We start from the raw sequence: 18,284 nt of genomic DNA, 5'->3' as shown, positions 1-18,284 counted from the left end.
GAGGGAAATTTAAAATAGACAGGATTTGTGTGTGTATGTGAATGGTAATATAATCTCTTTTTTTAAAAGAGTTCATGAGTCAACTAGAGAGACAGGCTGCATGTGTACTTACACAAACACACACGGCAGAGTGTACCTGGCACGTACCTAATACATGTCAATACTTTACAACCAGTTGACAGAAACAGCCACGTTCCATAGTTACAGATTCTGGCACTGCTTTTAGATGTAGCTCTGTTTGTGTTGTTGTTACTGAATAATCTTAAGGTTTTCCATTTTTTTTATCTCCCTTTTTATTTTTTTTTTCAGTTTGCATTTCTGATAGTTTAAGCTATCAGTTTAAGTTCTGATAGTTTTAAGCTGTTTAAGAGAATTGGAAATAGACATTTTCCTATGTCCAAGTTCACACTACAGAAATTCAATATCAAATCTTTTCAGATCATAGCTCACCATTGTGGTCAGAAGCTAACACACTCAAATCTTCATCTTGTAGGTTGTCTATGTTGACAGCTGAAACCTTGTCCTCCCTTTCATTAAGGGGGAGGGTTCTTTCATATTTGTAAGCCAATCATTAAAAAGAAAAAAAAAAAGAGGTAAACTGGTGTTCTCAATGCCCCATAATTTAAAGTCTGAAGATACCCTTCAAGCAGTCAAGAATCTGTTGCTGATTTTGAAGCCTCTGGATCATTCCTGAGGCCGACTTGTTTAAAAAAACAAGCATTTTAATGTCGACACTGTCAAATCAGGTTCTGGGAATCACTAAAGCCTGTTAAGAAGCTTCCCAAATAGAACCTCCTTCTGTTGTCAGACACTTTTCCAGTTAAGAAACAAGGCACTGGAGTCACTGTGCATCTGTCAATCAACTTGTATTGTCATTAAGAGATGTATATATCTTTCATGTTTATTTTTTGACCTCTTGTCATCTCTGTGTGACATATGGCGTCCACCAAAATCCACCATGACGTCCACCGAATTCTGTCTCTGAGAAACAATTGAGACTGCCTTGGCTTTTCTTACATTTCACATATGGTTAAGGGAAAGAGAATGTGGGGTTTTTTTGATGTAAAATTGTTTAGTTGAAAGTGATGTGTGTGTGTGTGTGTATACACATTTAGAGATAAAAGTACTTGGCGAGTGTACATCTTGAAGAACTTGGGTCACCAATAAGTCACCTTTTTCATTGAATTTGACAGCAGTGTTGATGAGCTGAACACAGTGTGAGATTGTGTGTTATGACTAAAAAAAACTGGATAATTTCTGAACCCTGATAGTGATTATATTGGTTTTGAGTCTCTGGTGGAAAAAAAATTATCTGTTCTGTTTTCTTTGTAGGATATCATTCCACTGAGCATCCTCAAGGGGATTTTGACTCTTCGAAGGAGTAAGGTGATTGCTGAGAAGGCCAAACTAGAATCAGAGTATAAACCAGGAACTGTACAGCTAAAAGCTGCAGAGGTAAAAACTTCTATGAAAACTGAGATATCTACTATGACATCATCTTATGTGGAAGTCTTTATGGTGTTCAAAAGGATACTTTTCTGTCTTTGCTTAGGAGTGGGTATTAGTACTGCTAAATATTTAGCCTTGATTTCTGTAGTTTGACTTCAAGACAGATAAGCTTCTATGAAAATGTGCCCAAACAGTCATACCCTGGATCTTTTTTGCTGAAATGCATAGTGTGTGTAAAAACGCTAGCTGTCACTTGGAAGTATTATTTTTCTTCTGAGTCTGTCCATGGACAGGTAGCTCTGACCCACGTGGGAAATACCAACTCAAGATGAACCAGAAAGTGCAGCAGCAGAACAGAACTATTTTACCTTTCTTTTATAACTCATTGCCTCGTGCTGTAATTAAATGCCTTTTTTTGCGGACAGAAAGGAGGAGGTATGGCCCTTGTATTGATCACATTAGGAAGCTATGCTGTGTTCAGGTAAAAAGACAGTCTCTGAGGAATTAGTTTTAGAGGCAGATATTCTTTTCGAAGAGTAGAGAGGATGCTGTGATGCTCATGGATTGCTGCATAGAGGTCAATTTTTGTATTTGTGTGGTGGTACAAGCTTTAAATGCTCTGGGGAGTAAACTATGAAAGCAAAGAGGGGTAAGTTTTCTGTTTGGGTTTTTTTTTTTTTTACCTATAACCTACTGCTAGTTCAGTTGGATTCATAAAAATAAGAACTGGAAAGCAGTTCAAAAGGTAAGTGATAGTTATTTTGCATGGATATGGATACATATTTCCAAAAAGAATGACCTTGGCATGTCTTTAGAAAACCACTTGAGGTTATGGTTTCCATCACTTGCAGGAAAACTGGGCAGAGGAGAACTTCCTAAGAGGAGCAAAAAGTGACTTGAAGACAGAGACAAGTCCAGCACGTTATTTGGAAAACGGTGTTGCATCAGTTGTCACACGATGCACCTTTTATTCAGAGTTTATCAAAATCCAATGCAAATGACTGTTGCTAGAGCTCAATAAGGAGTAAGAATGTATTACAAAGCCATGGGAGCAGTGTGTATTTTCACTGGGAAATTTATTTAATGTTTTTAGTTGTCTCTACCCACATCTTCAACATTTTAGAGAGAAGCTTGGGCTGGTGCATAGTTAGATGTCTGGTCAGCTTAGTAGACAGTACTTGTGAGGTAAATGTTCTGATAGTTTTTAAACAAAAATTGCCTCCTTCGCTAGTGAAGAGATGTTTGAGTCATGTGGGATCCCATTACTTGTCATTACTGGGTTACATTCAACCCCATCACTAGAAGAAATCATATCAGTGCTTTATTTTTGATGGTTGACTCAATGAACATTAAAACAAATAAAACCCTAAAATTAGTAATCACAGTGATTATAATTTCTAAAAGTGCACCTGCTCTGGAGGAAAACTCCTCTGAGTGTTCAAGTGCATTTTAATTTTCAATGTACATGGAAATCCAAAGCTATACTTCCCTGTATGCTGTGTAAGTGTAGAAGACCCTTCTAGATTTTACTATGAGGAGATTAGGGGTTTTTTGCTTAAGAAAGCTTTCCTCTAGTGGCTTGAGGTTTTATAGTACCTGAGTAAATATCTGATAGAGATTTGAACCAAACAGAAACCCCACTTTGGACATCTAAGTGGAAACCTTTTTTGAGGTCTCCGCAGTAGGACAATGTGGAGAGATAGGTTGTTTGTTGCTTCATTTTTTTTAACAATTTAAGTGGAAAGGCTCAAAAAGGACATGTTTTTGAACAAGTCCAGTTAGCAACAACAGATTTCAGGGGTTTTTATCACATCACTATGGTTCAAGTGGGCACTATAGTGATATCTTACCTTTGTATTTAATTTATTTAATGAGCCTGGGAAGTAAAACCCGTGTTTGTGACCCATACTGAACATTAAGGAGGATTGTTAGCCCCATTTGCTCATTAGGTAATTGCCACAGTTGCCTGCATGTTTGTTTATGATGGTTGTTTGAAAGTCTTGGTAATTGACTTGCTTTGTTCATTTACAGGCATGGGTTCAAACAAATTCATGAGGAGTGGTTCACTACTGCAAGTTCTATTTTCTTTAACCAGCTTCTTATTTTGCATAAAACCAATTGCAGTACTGATGAGTGCAACAGAGTAGAGTTACTTGTGCATACAGAATAGAATTGATTTCTGCTCTTTGGTAGAATCCTTTATGGAAGCTGTAATTGGAGCTCTGTACTAGTGCAGAACTTTCCTGAAGTACGTGGATACAGCTATTTACAGACTGTTGGCTAAAACAAATTTAAGGTTTTCTCTAGACTTACCATTTTTATGGTAGTATCTCTGTTCAAAATGGCAATTCTTAGACCTACTGTTTTTACCTACGATTGTTCTATTGAAGCACCTTCAGGAAATCAACAGGAACCTTACCCTTTTATTTAGCATGTGGCCAAGACAGTAAACTGGCAAAGCTGAATGAAAATTGAAACTTAACCTGTTGTTGGATTGTCAGTGCATTTATTCTGGTACACACTTCATAATCACATCCAATGTCTATTTCTTTCCAGTCTTTCTGTTGAATACTGAAGTTTCCACTGCCAAACATGTATTTTCCTCTTCCCTGAAGAATTTTATTTGGCTTGGATCAGGCATATTCCATGTTGAATCTACTTGGCATTTGCAGTGCCTAGAGATCACCTTGAACTCTTATTCCATGCAGCTCTGCAGGGCTTCAAGTGGAAGCTTTAGGTACAATTGAGAGTTGAGATTACCCACTTCAAATGATTCAGAATTGACTTGAGCTCTGGAAATGGTCAAACACATAAGTATTAAATCAATGCTCCTTATATAAAAAAGTATGGGTACTGCTGACTGTATCCTTTGCCTTCATGATCATGAAGTCAAACACATTTCAGATTAAGCCTTTAAGGCTTTGAATTTCTGGGTCCCATTTTAATTTAGAACTTTCTAAAACATTCCTAAAATTTTTTTATTTAAAGTATTATGTGACATATGCAGATATCCAATGGAACGTAAGTGTTGTGCTGTACAGGTTTGTTTATGCCAATTCAGTGTACTATAAGATCTTGGCTGTAAACAGAAAAAGCGACATCTTCCCTTTACTGTTTTATCTGTATGGCTCTAACGCCAGTCCTTCTTGCCACCCCTGTGACATTTCCTTCCTTCTCTGCAGTAGACTTCATGAAGTCTTCAGAAAAGACCTTAAAAAGGTCTTTTTTGTTTTCCTCAACCTTTCTGAAAAACAGTGTAGAAAAATACAGTGTGTTTATGGAGACTGTAATTTCTTATCTCTAAAGCAAAATATAGTGCTTGGTGTGGAGAGAGGGGAAGAACAGGATTGTTGATTTGATACATGTTGAGAAGAGCAGCCCTAATTCTTGAGTTGAGTGTGAGAACTCTGTGGTTGATTACTCACAGTCACATCTATTACTACTACTTCTGTTGTATTTAATGAATAAGGATTGATTAAATTGCCAGAAAGTAATGAGAGTTGCTATCAATGTCTGCATCCTGTATTTCAAAATAAGTGTTTCTCTAATTGCATAATCTCCAAAGGAAAGCTTTGAAATTATTTCACCACTGGAGGGCTCCCATATTTAACTGAGGTACACAACAACAATAATTGGAAAGATAAAGCTCTCATAGTATAAGAATATAACTAAACTTTCCAAACTGCCAGAAGAAAGCGCTGAAGGAAAATACTGTGCATATGAATTTTTGAACTAGAATTTTGTGCCTCTGAAAAAAGGTGGAAATAATGTATTCCTGCAGTGTACTGGTCAATTGAAAAGATGGAATGTATGTGTAATCACTGAGCAAATGTATAGTAAATTAACCCTGGTTAAAATCTACCAGTATGTTTGTATGTAGTCCTTTTCCCTTCTGAGTGGCATCTCCCAGCTGTCTTGCAGTGGTGCTCACCTGAGCTGGTAGGCTGTAGTGAGCAATCACTCCCAAACACTGCAGGCTCAGCAGTTGGAAGCAGAAAGCATTCCACATACAGAGAGATGAGTGAGTGCGATTGCTGGGGTCAGGTGGAGAGAGAGACTGCAGACTTTCCAAATTCTTTTGCCTGAATACTGCTTATTTGACATAATCTTTAGCTTGGTGTTTTGTGAAGGTGCCATATTTTATGTACTGTATTTTAACTGCTGTAAATGACTGTTGACATACTATTGCATTGTAACAGTCATGGGCTGAGTTAGCTGCTTACCTGTAGTAAGTTCCAAAGAGTTTAACCTTGAGACCACTGTGAAACCAGAACCATACCTGCATTTCAAATACTTTTAAGCACTAGTTTAAAAATAGTGTGTGTTTCTTTTGTATTTTTCTAGCTCTTATTACAGAGGTAGAATATGAAACAACAAATTAGGTACTTCTGATTGTGTGATGTTTACTTGGTAAAATGATGATGTTTACTTGGTAAAATGTCAGCTGAAATAATCATTCAGTGTACATCATGTCCACTGTGCTTTCCTAATGAGATAAATACATTTAAATGTGATCTAATGTAAGGCTTGCAACAGCTTATAGGTAACTTCCTGTAAAATAGTCTATTTTGAGGCATCTATTAAATCTACATGCACACTTGTTTAGTTGGGAGAAAATAAATTTACCTGTGTTAGAAGAATTTGCTTTTGACATTTTACCTTGGCATCCGTTGACTTGGAGCAGAGAGGTATAATGAATTCTGTTTGTTGAAACAAATTTTTACAATATTCTAACATTCAGTCTGATTTCACTTCTGCTTCATATGTGGTTTGTTGCCAGTATGCTGGTGTCATCTCTAGAAATTCATAATAAAATTTAAAAATAAGGTGTATTTTTTTAAAATATCTTTAACATTTCTGACAGCAATGGTTTCATGAACTGGATGATAAGAAGCGAGTTCTTTATGAGAACTGCAAGGAGCTGTTGAAGCAAGCTCGACAGGTCTGCAAATTGAGTCCAGATCAAGATTTTCCAAGAGAATTGCAAAGTGTATGTACAAAACCAAATCTCCACATCTGTCTTAAATGTATAGCTTCTGCAAAGAGTATTCTTTATTTTATATTAGAGGGCTCTCAGTAAAGGATAATGTGTATTTCTTTTATTGTCACTTAACCTTTTAAAGAACCTTTAAATAGTGCTGGAATACCCTCTGACTATCACTTTGTTTTGTGCACAGGGGAGAGAAAATTTGATCTGAGATTTCAATTAAAATCCATAGTATTTTGTTCACAGAAATAATTAGAGGCCGTATTTGTCTAACTTCCTTCTCTGTCCAAAGTAGTTTGTAAAGGGAATTTTGCTGTGTTAAATTTTGAATATGCAACATCCTGATTAAAAGTAATAGAATACTTTATGGTTTATTCAATTTCTTTTTAGAAAATGTGAGTCCTTAATTAGTATTGCTTTGTAACACTTGCATCCTTTCTCTTGTAGAGTTTTCAGGCTCTTCCAAACACATTGGAGGAAATTGATGCTCTTCTGAACGAAGAGAAGACCAGGGCCTCCTGTTTCACAGGCCTGAATGCTTCGGTATGTTCAGTGCTTACCTTCCACTCACTCTTCCTCTCCCTCTACTTGCACTGTACTTGCTTTCCACTCTGTGCTACATCCCTTGGTATAGGTATAAAAAGCTAGACAGCAGGAACAATGTGCTGTAAATGCCAGATTCTGCATCTATTCAGATTTTAAGTAGGTTGTTCCAAGAGAACAGTGTGTTCTGTGCCTTTTAAAAAAAAAGTGAAAGAGGTAATGCTTTACAATTTCTTTGCTTTAAAGCTAGAAATGTTTAGTGTGCAGTGCAATAGTGTATATAATTGTGTTTGAACATTATCAGTGCAGTGTGATATTATTACAGTGAAGGTTAGAATTGGGAAACATTTTGTTGATTACCTTTTTTTATTCTGGCAGGTTGTTGAAGAATACAATAAGCAAACACAAGAAATACAGCAGTTGACAAAATATCTAGAGGAAAAGAAAAATGAATTGAATAACTATAGGCAAAACATTTCACAGGTAATGGCTCAAGTTATCACTTTGGTATCATTATAATCTTATTTCATTATACATTATAGAACAAATGTATGTACAGAAATAAAGGGTAAGATTTCAAATTGTTTTGAGTGTAAACTGAAATGTGAGCTTCCCTAATTATGATGTTTCTTTAAATGCTAACTCTAAGAGAAAATTCAGTTTTTGAACTGGCTTTACATGGGTTTGTCTACTTTTAGGTCAAAGAAAGGTGGCTAAACCTCTTGAAAGGCATGATTGAACAAATTAATGCTAAGTTCAGTAAGTTCTTTAGTTCTATGCAGTGTGTTGGTGAAGTTGATCTTCATGTGGAAAATGAGGTAAGATTTATTTTTCATATGGAAGAATAACATTCTTTTGCATCACCTTTTGTCCATTTATTGCTAGAGGAAAGTAACAAGTGGTCATTTGGAGATGTTATTTTTAAAAAATAATGAACTTTTACTGAACACTTTGTGTACTGAACTTACTTACCAGTCTCAGTTGAAGAAAATTGGGTCTTTATCCAGATACATAGGACTTCACGTCTTGACTTGTGGAACAGGCTTGCAACTTACAGAGCTTGGTTAGAAGCTGTGACTCAGATTTATGAAATTAATGATTTGATTCTGCATTTTCAGCTGATTTGTGTTCTTCTGTTAACATCTGTATCTACTATTATTAGGTATTGATTTTGTTCTACATGCAGCTTCTAGTGGAGTGTGCTGGCATTTTGTCTGTTCTGGAAGCAGGAGTCATTGGTCCCATCCTGTTATGCTCTCAGTAGGGTTTACCTCTGAAGAGTTTAAAGCATCAGTAGAATTTGGGAAGAAATAGTAAGCGCAGTGAACAGAAAAGAAGTTGGATATTTTGTTTTAAATTGATCTCTATAGTTACGATTTCAGAACTTACATGTGTTAATGCATAGACTCCAATAGTGAAAATTAAGACTTGAGCTTTTATTTTTTTTTTTGCTATTGTAAATTAACTCAGTGGTTTGAATCTTGTTTTCCCCCGAGAGGCTAAGAAAAGTGGTAACCCCCAAGGGGTGGAAACCCCTGAAAGTTTTGAAGTTCTGTCCAATGGGCGCTCCTGCAAAAAATGTAAACATATCACAAGCACCGGAAGAGAAGAGTTGTAGTTTGGGTAGTAGGTAAAGTGGCCATGTTGTAGGAGCCACGAGGAGAGGGCAGGAGCCCTCTGGGGGGGGCCTCTGCCCCCCAGCCCCAGTTGGGGGCTACAGAGACTTGGAACAGTGTTAAGCTGGACTATGTGTCTGTAGCTGTGAGCTGGGAGATGTTTTCCACTGTGAGTGAGCAGAGACAGAGCAGAAGCGGCAGCAGCGTCCAGAGGTTATGGCTAAAAGCCAACTGATAAGACCTGAACCGGAGAAGCAGCAGAAGCTAGCAGCAGAGCTACGGAGTTCTGGGGGTAGGAACTGATACCAGACCTGCCCCCCCCAAACTCCTTTGATCCCTCTGAGAAAAAGACGGAGATGGACTCCTATTTTGGAGAGCAGTTTTGGACATGCAGCACCAGAGAGAGAGAGAGAGAGAGAGAGAGGAGCTGAGAAGCTCAGAGCGTCCTGGGAAGCTGGACCGGGACGGAGAGGAATGTGGAGGAGGGCTTCGCGCCCCTAGAGCCTTGAGACAGAGCACAGAGCTCTGCAAAGGGGAATTTCAATCCCCTGAGGAAGGGACTTTCACGAAGATGCCCCTGCATTTCGTGATATACCTGTGGTGACGCGAGTCTGGTCCCTGCTGGCAGCCCACAGGTGAGGCCTTCGCTTGGACCGAAGGAGAGCCGAGGGGCTTGGAGACCCCCTTGTGTGTATTGAACAGAGATCCAGCTACAACAATCCAGTTACTGCTGCATGCATGAGATGAGGAGACCTGCTGCCTTAGAAGAGACTCCTGCTTGGGACTGGAAGGGATCTGTCCTTCTTTCCCTCCTGGACTTTTATTTGGAGGAGAGAAGAGATCTGATCCATTGTAAATACTATATGTCATGGTAGAGATAGTTGTGATCGTGTGTATAAAGTATTAGGATATTTATTTGTACAGTCATTGTAATATATTCCCTTTCCCCCACTCTGAGTCTGGTGTGTTTTGTCTGGAAAAACCCATCTCACATTGGGTTGAGATGTGGGAGGGGGGGATGGAGCTAGGGAATTGGATTTTGGGACTATCTCAAACCATGACACTCAAGCAGCTTTTTAAAAAATATTTGAAGTGGTAGCTATTACTCGGGGCAGAATAGTGTCCGACAAGGCTCTGTATATGAACTGCATAAAACATGTTTACATGGGGACTAGTATGAAACAGTAGGACATTAAAACATGGACTTTTCTGGTCTTTTGATAGTTACCTGGAGAGTCAGATCTATTTTACACAAAACTATCTTTTAGATAAAAGTAAGTTGGCAGTGAGAACACAGAAGGAACATTAAAGCAGTTCAAAAGCAAAAGGAGTCTGGACTGTCTTTCTGAGTATCTTCTTTGGAAGGTCTTGCTTTTCTATACCAAAGATGTCACAAGTAGTTTTAAGAGGTTAGCCAGTGGTATTGTGCCACTTCCTTGCTCGGGGGGATCAGTGGCAAAAATGCAGAAAGGTAGATAATCTGTTCCTGAGCTTGGATTCCTTACCCTTCGCTGCAGCAGGGTCTTTTGCCTGACCTGTAGATATAAAGAGGAAACACTCTTGAGGTAGAATTATCTTTTCTTAGAAATATTTGTGTGACACTGAAGTTCAAACCTCTGTTAGCCTGCCTTGCCGGTAACTTGAGATCTGTTGATGTCCTTGGTGACAGTAATAGGAGGAATCTTGGACATTGGGAGAGATTTCACAGAAAGGGAGATATTAGACATTGGAACTAACTGCCTAAGGAGGTGGTCTAGTTGACATAGTGGTGTTCAGTAATAAGTTGGACTCTGTTATCTCAGAGGTCTTTTCCAACAAAATTGATTCTGTGATTCTGAATCTGTGATAGTATGTGAACACTTCACTGGGTTCTTCCTTGACGTCCTAGCAGAAGCCTCAGTGAACATTTTGACTTTCCTTGGCTAGCAGAGTTCCACTAGCAGTGATAACCCTCACATTCCTTGATTTCCCCACAGGGAGTTTTGAGCATTGTTCTTGTCAGGTCTTGAACATCTTGTCAGTTGTAGAAATTGGCATTCCAAATAGTCTGGCAACAAAGGCCTGACTTTCTGACAGCATCATGGCTATGTTGGAGGGTAAATCTTTCTTACTCAAAGTTTTGCTAGCCTGTACCTTGTTTGCTTTCCTGAGCCTAGCTTCAGTTCTGTGCAAATGGATCTAAAATTATACTGGGTCTAGAGACCTTAGATCCTAGTTTTTATTTCTCCTTACATGAAGTTGTGATCAGAACAACTGAACACAACTTCAGAAATATTAATGTGTACTCTGAAGATTTCTTTTTTCTCTGAATCATGAATGTATTTCCTTGCATGATGCTTCTTTTGAATCATGTCTGTTACCTGACACCTTTGCATTGACTCAGGCTGCTGACCAGTGTCACTTTACTGTTAAAGAAAAGCCAGGGTTGGAATCTTTGTGTGTGGTTTTCCTGTGTTAAGGATGAAAAGAAAATTGCTGTGGTGAATTTTGGACTGCTTGCACTTGAAGAGGTTCAGATGGAATCTTAACCTACACACCACCATCACTCCTTTGTTCAATTTGGTAGTACCATGTACCCTAATGCCCTGATTTTTTTTCTGATTAATGAGATTTATAGGGACATTGTTTTCTTCTTTTTCTAGCCAAGATTTTTTTTTCCTACTGATGTTCTGAATGTGTATGAAACCTTTCTTACCAGGGATTCAGAAATGAACAGATCATTGTCATGGGGAAGGAGTGTTGTTGAAAATTCTCTAACAAGAGTATATGAGATTTAAGGAAAATAGATGAAACAGAATTAATATATTGATTTTAAGTTGAAACTGAGTAGTTTGTAGACCCTTGTAGAATATTTGTCATAAATTTCTTCAAATTGCATGTAATTGTAAAATAAGCTGTATTACGAAGAAAATGAGTCCGACAGGTGCTGGCTTTTACAGGAGGAGTACGACAAGTATGGGATTCGCATTAGAGTCAAATTCCGCAGTGGCACTGAACTTCATGAATTGACTCCATATCATCAGAGTGGAGGTGAGAAGAGTGTTTCCACTATGTTGTACCTGATGGCTCTACAAGAACTCAACACATGTCCTTTCAGGATTGTTGATGAAATAAATCAGGTGAGGATCAATAGTGCAGTATTGAACTTATTACATACAGGTGCTTATGACATAGTGAAGAGAACAGTTTTTTTTTTTCCCCTTTTAGGGAATGGATCCAGTGAATGAGAGAAGAGTTTTTCAAATGGTTGTTGAAACTGCTTGTAAAAAAAAGGCATCTCAGTACTTCCTCATTACACCAAAGGTGCGTGGCAGAAAATGAAATTAAAAATTTTATGTGTAGGAGATTTAAGATTTGTGTGATAATACCTCTATAAACACTGTATAACTTAGCTCTGTTTTACCTAAGGACTTTATATTAAAGGGTAACTGAGAGGATTTGTCTATTTTAAGGACAGTCCTGGCAAGAATTGAGGCAACTTAGACCAAGGCTCATGTCCTCAAAAACCCATTCAGTGGAAGTATCATATGTTAACCACCAGCGGCTAGGGTTACTGTGGAACAAGGCCTCTAGCTAACACAGAGTTCAAACTGTAGAAGAGACCAATTTCCAAACAAGTCAGATGACAATACTGGAGGAGGAGCAGGCTAGTGCTGCTGATGTCAGAAGAACTAGAAGAGGCCCACATTATTACAGGAAAACTATTCAAGTAATAATCCAAGACACAGAAGCTGAGAAAAGGTGAGAGCTAGGCTCCAAGAGTGCTTAATTGTACTCTTCTGTTAAAATAAAAAAAATTAAAAGATGATTGGCTTACTAAGTGATGTGGTGATGTGATGCCAAAGCTTGAAAGGACTAAGGTAAGTAGGGTAGCTGTTCACCCACACCTTTAACAGAAACTAATGTTATTGAACTAGTAAAGGTTATATGTGCACCGGGGAGACAAGCAGTCAGTAGTGGGCTGGTTTTTATTAAGATATCGGGTCTGCACCCTGTTACTCACTGTTTTAGAAAATCTGGCTGGTTTATGGTATTATTTTCTGTACATAACAGTTGAAGGGTCTGAGTAAAGCCACCTTAACAGCATTTACCTGACTGAAAGTGGGTGGAAGGTGGTGCTGCTTGTTCCTTCTGATCTTGCTGTATACTTGACTCCACACAGTTTCGTGGTTTCCTGACCACATTACTTCTTTATTGTTCTCTGTGTTACCCACTCTCTTTTATCTTCTTGAGATTCCCTTCCTTATTGGATCAACTTTTCTGTGCTCTCTCCTGCTTTGAGAAGGAACAGAATGATTTAGATGTTGAAAAAATAGAGTTCAACTAAGTATTATGCTTCCCAAATCTAGGAAACTGTAGAAAATGACTGTCTGGGGTTCAGAGTTGTGTTCTATTCTAAAAGTTGTGCTCATTGTCAAATTACTAAGAATAGAGATGGGGAAATGGGAGTTGCACAGAGCTAACCAGAAGGAAGAGAATAAAAAATAAAATGGGTAAAAAAACCTCGGACGCATTATTCAGCAACAAAAGATGGTGCTATGAAGAGGTGGCTGAAGGTATTACATCCTTCTGGCTACCCCTTCTTCCCACTCCCCACAAACAGGTATGGCCACAGCAAAGTTGTAATGGCTTGTCACAAGAAACATCAGTGAGCGAGCATGTCATGTACAGATTTTAGCCCATAACAGTATTTGAGTGAGCACATCAGAGAATCGTTGAAAGGCTGCACAGGGCAGGCTGAGGAGAAAGCCAGACTGCTGTTGCAGTGCCTTACCTGCAGTTCCTGAGCCTGTGCTGTATGTTACCACTTCCTAGAAAGCAAGGATGTAATCATATACTAGGAAGTGTGACTAATTGCCATTCTAAGGTAAATTCTATGTATGTACCCAGTGGATACAGGGAAAACTGTGACCCTTTTTTGTTGACACTCTCCCCAGCTATATTTTTAAGCAAGCTATAAATGGGAAGGGGTATAAACTAGTATGCAGTAAAGGTGATTAGGAAAATTGTATTCTGTAATTCATGGTCAGCTGAGTAGGTGAACTGAGTGTGTTCCTTAGAAGTGGATTTGAAAATCAGTATTTTTAATAGGAATCTGTGCTGAAGCAAATTACGTTTGTTAAACGTATGCATTATCACCATGTTGGGAGTTAATCCTTTTTTGGCTGTAAAGCAAGATTAGAATTCTAAACAATCTTAGGTGTCTTTAATTGAAAATAGGATTCATTTCAGCACAGACAAGCATAAAATTTGGTACTTAAATGAGAAAAATCAACAACAGCATCTGGTCTAAGGCCTAAATGACTGGGGAGACAAGTTACTGTGGATAATAAGTTGAGCATCAGTTACAGGTAAATCGCTAAACATCATCCTGACCACTGCACATAACCCTAGAGCTTGCATGACATCTGTCTCCTGGGCTTGTGCCTGCAAGATTTGGATTGTGGTAAATGTCCAGCTTTAGCTGTGACCTTCAGAAAAGTAGTTTGGGGGAGCTGGAGTTACTCCAGAAGACAGCAGAGCAACTTTTAAGTAGTTTTGATTGTTTTGAGTTTCCGCTAATGAAAATTGCTTAGCTTAGAGGAGTGAGCACAAGGCTAAAGAGAGACATAATAATTGTACCCAAGTAAATCTACTTCCTATCCTGCCCTAGGAAAAAAAAAAAGGAAAACCAGCTGTTACTCTCTCCCCATTGTGGATACAGAAAAAAAGTACTTAAACGGTTTCTTCCAGTAAGAATAGTGACACATGGAAATTGCCTGAAGAATGAGTGGAGTCTCTTTGAGGTGGTTTCTAGGAACAAATGTACATCATCTGTCAGAAAGGCTATAATTCTGCCATATTGACCTTTTGAGATCTAAGGTCTCATGTAGACTTCCCTTTTTAGAAAATGGGAAACGTACCTATTTTGACTTTGGGTTTTGTGTTTTTCACTAGCTCCTGTGGAATCTCACTTACAGTGACAAGATGACTGTGCTGTTTGTCTACAGTGGACCTTTTATGGTGGAGTCAAAAAAATGGAACACAAAGTATTTCATGAAGCGAAGACGGCGACTGTCAAGGATGGCTGAACAGTGTATAGCTACAGATATGTAGCTATACATATATAAAATGTTTCTGTAGACCTTTTTTGAAACATTTGGCTTTCAAGACTCCAGAAGTTGTAAAAGAGGAGAACCTGCAAAGAATTGATAATTAAGAATGTGAATCTTAAAATTTACACAAATGTATGACAGATTTGAAGTGCATGATTTCTTTTTGAAACCTATCATAGTGGTCACTTTCTGTGAAGAACTTACTTTTTCTCAATGGTAGGTTTAAATAAAAAAGGAAATTTCTTGTATTTTTCTGGGTTTTTTTCAGTAATGCAGCATCAGAAGTACAGTTAATTTTTCTATGTTATACTGGACTGATTCTATTACTGTTGTTTTTTGGAGTCTGGGTTCTTTTCCCCAAAAATTGCAATTAGCTTTCAGAAATAGTCTTCATTTACCACAGATATGGATGTTATCTAAAGTTCACCTATTGAAATGTAACCTTTTTTAATTAGTTCAGATGATCTGTAGGAAGAGAACGATTTGTAAGTAGCTGAGCACTGGGTTTTTTTTTTGTGAAAATACACCTGAACTTAATATAAAGAATATGGTTCTATGAATGTATTACTGTTGAGTAAATACTTTATAATCATTATTTATCATCTTTGACATAATGTTTCATTTTGTAGTCCTCAAGGGATAAGGTCACAAAATCACAAATATTTGACAGAAGAGCTAAAAGAGTGTGGAAACTTGAGCTCTGGTCCGGGGTTTGGGTTGGTCAGCAGAGTATCCTCAACATAATTAAAACTGCAGGTCTGTCTGTCTGTCCAGTGTATTGCAGGGTCTTTGTTTTATATGTGTTCTTTGATAGACAAAATACTTCACTTCTTGTAACCCTGAATTTTTAAGGTGGTTGTTTTGTTACATTTTTCATTTTTATTTTTAGGGAGTTGTAAAAACATTCTGTTTAGTCTCTGAGCATCACTGTATGAAAAGTGCAGTTTTTCAGTGTCTAAATAAGTGAAACTATTTACACGAACATGTGTTAGACTTGGTTCTTCTGTGACTAGAGAGCACTATCTGTTCTTAATGCTGTCATCTTAGAACTTCATGGGATTTCTTCTTTGATTTTGGTTCCTTTCTCACGTTTCAAACTGAGGTAGGAAATAGAAGTGACTTATTTCAAGAGGATGACACTTCAGATCCTGTCTCAAAAAATTACCTCTTGTGGATACATGGCTGCCACACTGCACAAGTGAAGAGGTGTTTGTCTTTTCCTTAAAGCCATTGACCACAGGTGCTGATTTCATTCTATCTTACTGCAATCTTAATACAATACTGTCATTCATATTAACTTACCCTAGGCAGTGTAATGAGCTGCAAACCTCCACTGTCATGGTACTAACAAATAGATCTTCAGTGTCCAGCAGCTCTCCTACCTGAGGCCTCTGAAGGAGGTCTGTATATGGAAGCAGGCATTGCTGTTTGCAGTGGGCCGCACAGCATGGCTGTGTCCTCCCATACACTGGGTCCTGTTAGTCACCTGCTGATTTGTGTGAGAGGTGCATCCAGAGACCTTCTGGTGTAAAAGGGTGTATTCAAACTTGAAAATCTACGTGGAGTCGCCAAATGTAACTGCACTGTTACAGAGCATTCTCTACCAGCTAACAGGGCCCTTCTGTGCTGCCAGCTTCCTCATGCTTTGCTACTGACATTCAGCTCTTGCTATAAAAACCCATGGAATTGATTTCAATGTAACTTTGAGGAGGGGAGAATGAGTGGGAGTTAAGGTTAAATATACATGTGATATCCAACTTTCCCTGCTGACTAGACAGGACCTCCCAGAAATGTAGAAGTGGAAAGACCCCAAATAGTCTTAACAGCTGATGTATAAATTGAGCTTTCTCAAAAAATAGGTGCTCCGTTGTTTAGACCAGCTGAAGACTAGGGCAAAGATCTTCTTCCACCACCATCTGCAGTTCTAACAAACTAACAAACATCTTTCTCTGCTTATGTCTTGCAACAGAGAGAAAGAGCATGGAAATTGTGACTTACTGAGAAATAAAAAGATCTTGGGAAAAAAAAGGCATTTGATACAACATGTACTTGTACAGGTACATTATTGTTATTTAGGAGAGATTGCTTAGTCAAAACAACAAATTACAATGAGGAGAGACCCTTGCACCACTACACTGCTTTTAACATGCTTAGATGAAGCTTAGTTTTGTACTGGAAATAAAATAAATGTGTCCTGACAAAGTTGTTCCTGACTGGGAACATCTGTTCTCCAAGTTTTTAGAGTTAGTGAGAGATGACAGAGCTGGGCTGGGCTTGCAGGATGCTTACTGAGAATTATGGTAGATGCTTTAGAGGCTGGGATAGGCACCTGCTCCAGGCCTCATAGCAAGTGGTACTTAGAGTTAACACTACTAGAGGCTTTTGTCTTTGATTTATTCCAAGATGCCTTCTCTTCCTCTCGAAGTAAAATTCTCCAGTTGTCCAGTCTTTCTTCTGTTGATCTATTTGTTACCCCCACCAGGCCAGTGGGTTTTTTTGACAGATGTACTGCTTTGGGCTGGGATAAAGTTAATTTTCTTCATAGTAGCTTGTATGGGGTTATGTTTTGGGTCTGTGACCAAGAACACTGTTGGTAATGTAGGGATATTTTAGCTATTGCTGAGCTGTGATTGCACTGCATTGAGTCCTTTCCTGGTTCTTGCACTGCCCCACTAACACAAGAAGTTTATAAGAAGTTGGGAGGGGACACAGGTAGGACAGCTGACCCCAGCTGGAGAGAGGGCTATCTCATGCTGTATGATATTGTCCTCAGCAGTGAAAGCCAGGGGAAGAAGGAGGAAGGAGGGACATCTGGATTACATCTTCTCAAGTAACCACTGTGTGGGATGGAGCCCTGCTTTTCTGGAGGAATAGCAATGCTTGTCTGTTGATGGGAAATAGTGAATGAATTCCCCGTTTTGCTTTGCTTGTGCATGCGGCTTTCGCTGTAGCTGTTAAACTGTCTTTATCTCAATCCACGTGTTTTTTCATTTTTACCCTTCTGAGTCTCTGGCCCATCCCACTGGGGGAGGGTGAGCAAGTGGCTGCCTGGCACTGACCTGCTACCTAGGATTAATCTCAAAATGTGACATTATGCCCTTCATTATTGCACCTGGAGCTACATAAAATGGTGGCAAATGTCTTTGCTCATTGTGTACTCAGAAGAGCAAGTCACCTGCTCACAGGAAAGCATGGATATGAGAACATGGCAAGTTAGCTGGAAAGGAATGACAGAATTCACTTTGTTGGGGATAAGGAACCATGCACAGTGGCAGTCAGAGCTGATTTTGCAAGAAGAAAGAAGGAGGGAACAGATGGTAACTCAGGGTGGCAGAAGATATCAAGGAGCCTTGGAAAAGAACAAAGAGCAGAAGAGGGCACAGGTAATGTGCAACATGAATGGTTCAAAGCAAATCAGGATGATGTAATTTAAAAGGGAAAAGTCTCCAATTCCCCCTTCCCCAATTTGTAACCAAAGCTGTAGACTGAACAGTATGCAGCTTGATCTTAACTGCAGTCCATTAGCACTGGTTTGCCTCAGTTTGTGTCATGTAATAGCTTTTTCATGGAAAATAAAGGGTTTTTTTGACTGTT

General features: G+C 38.7%; 1 protein-coding gene across 2 annotated transcripts in view; it reads left to right on the top strand.

Moving 5' to 3' along the window:
- SMC5 (structural maintenance of chromosomes 5) overlaps positions 1-18,284 on the top strand; it is a 49,774-nt gene extending 31,490 nt beyond the window's left edge. For both annotated transcript variants that reach the window (XM_027652533.1, XM_027652534.1), the window contains 8 exons: positions 1,333-1,455; positions 6,314-6,439; positions 6,884-6,979; positions 7,358-7,462; positions 7,678-7,797; positions 11,535-11,714; positions 11,803-11,898; positions 14,533-18,284. In XM_027652533.1, the coding sequence (XP_027508334.1) occupies positions 1,333-1,455; positions 6,314-6,439; positions 6,884-6,979; positions 7,358-7,462; positions 7,678-7,797; positions 11,535-11,714; positions 11,803-11,898; positions 14,533-14,691 (1,005 nt within the window). In that variant the 3' untranslated portion in view covers positions 14,692-18,284. The remainder of the gene's footprint in view (positions 1-1,332; positions 1,456-6,313; positions 6,440-6,883; positions 6,980-7,357; positions 7,463-7,677; positions 7,798-11,534; positions 11,715-11,802; positions 11,899-14,532) is intronic.

The sequence above is a fragment of the Corapipo altera genome, unplaced genomic scaffold (genome assembly GCF_003945725.1).
Source record: "Corapipo altera isolate COAL_440 unplaced genomic scaffold, ASM394572v1 61286, whole genome shotgun sequence".
In the NCBI taxonomy this organism is placed as follows: domain Eukaryota; kingdom Metazoa; phylum Chordata; class Aves; order Passeriformes; family Pipridae; genus Corapipo; species Corapipo altera.
This window is presented reverse-complemented; position numbering and strand designations above follow the sequence as displayed.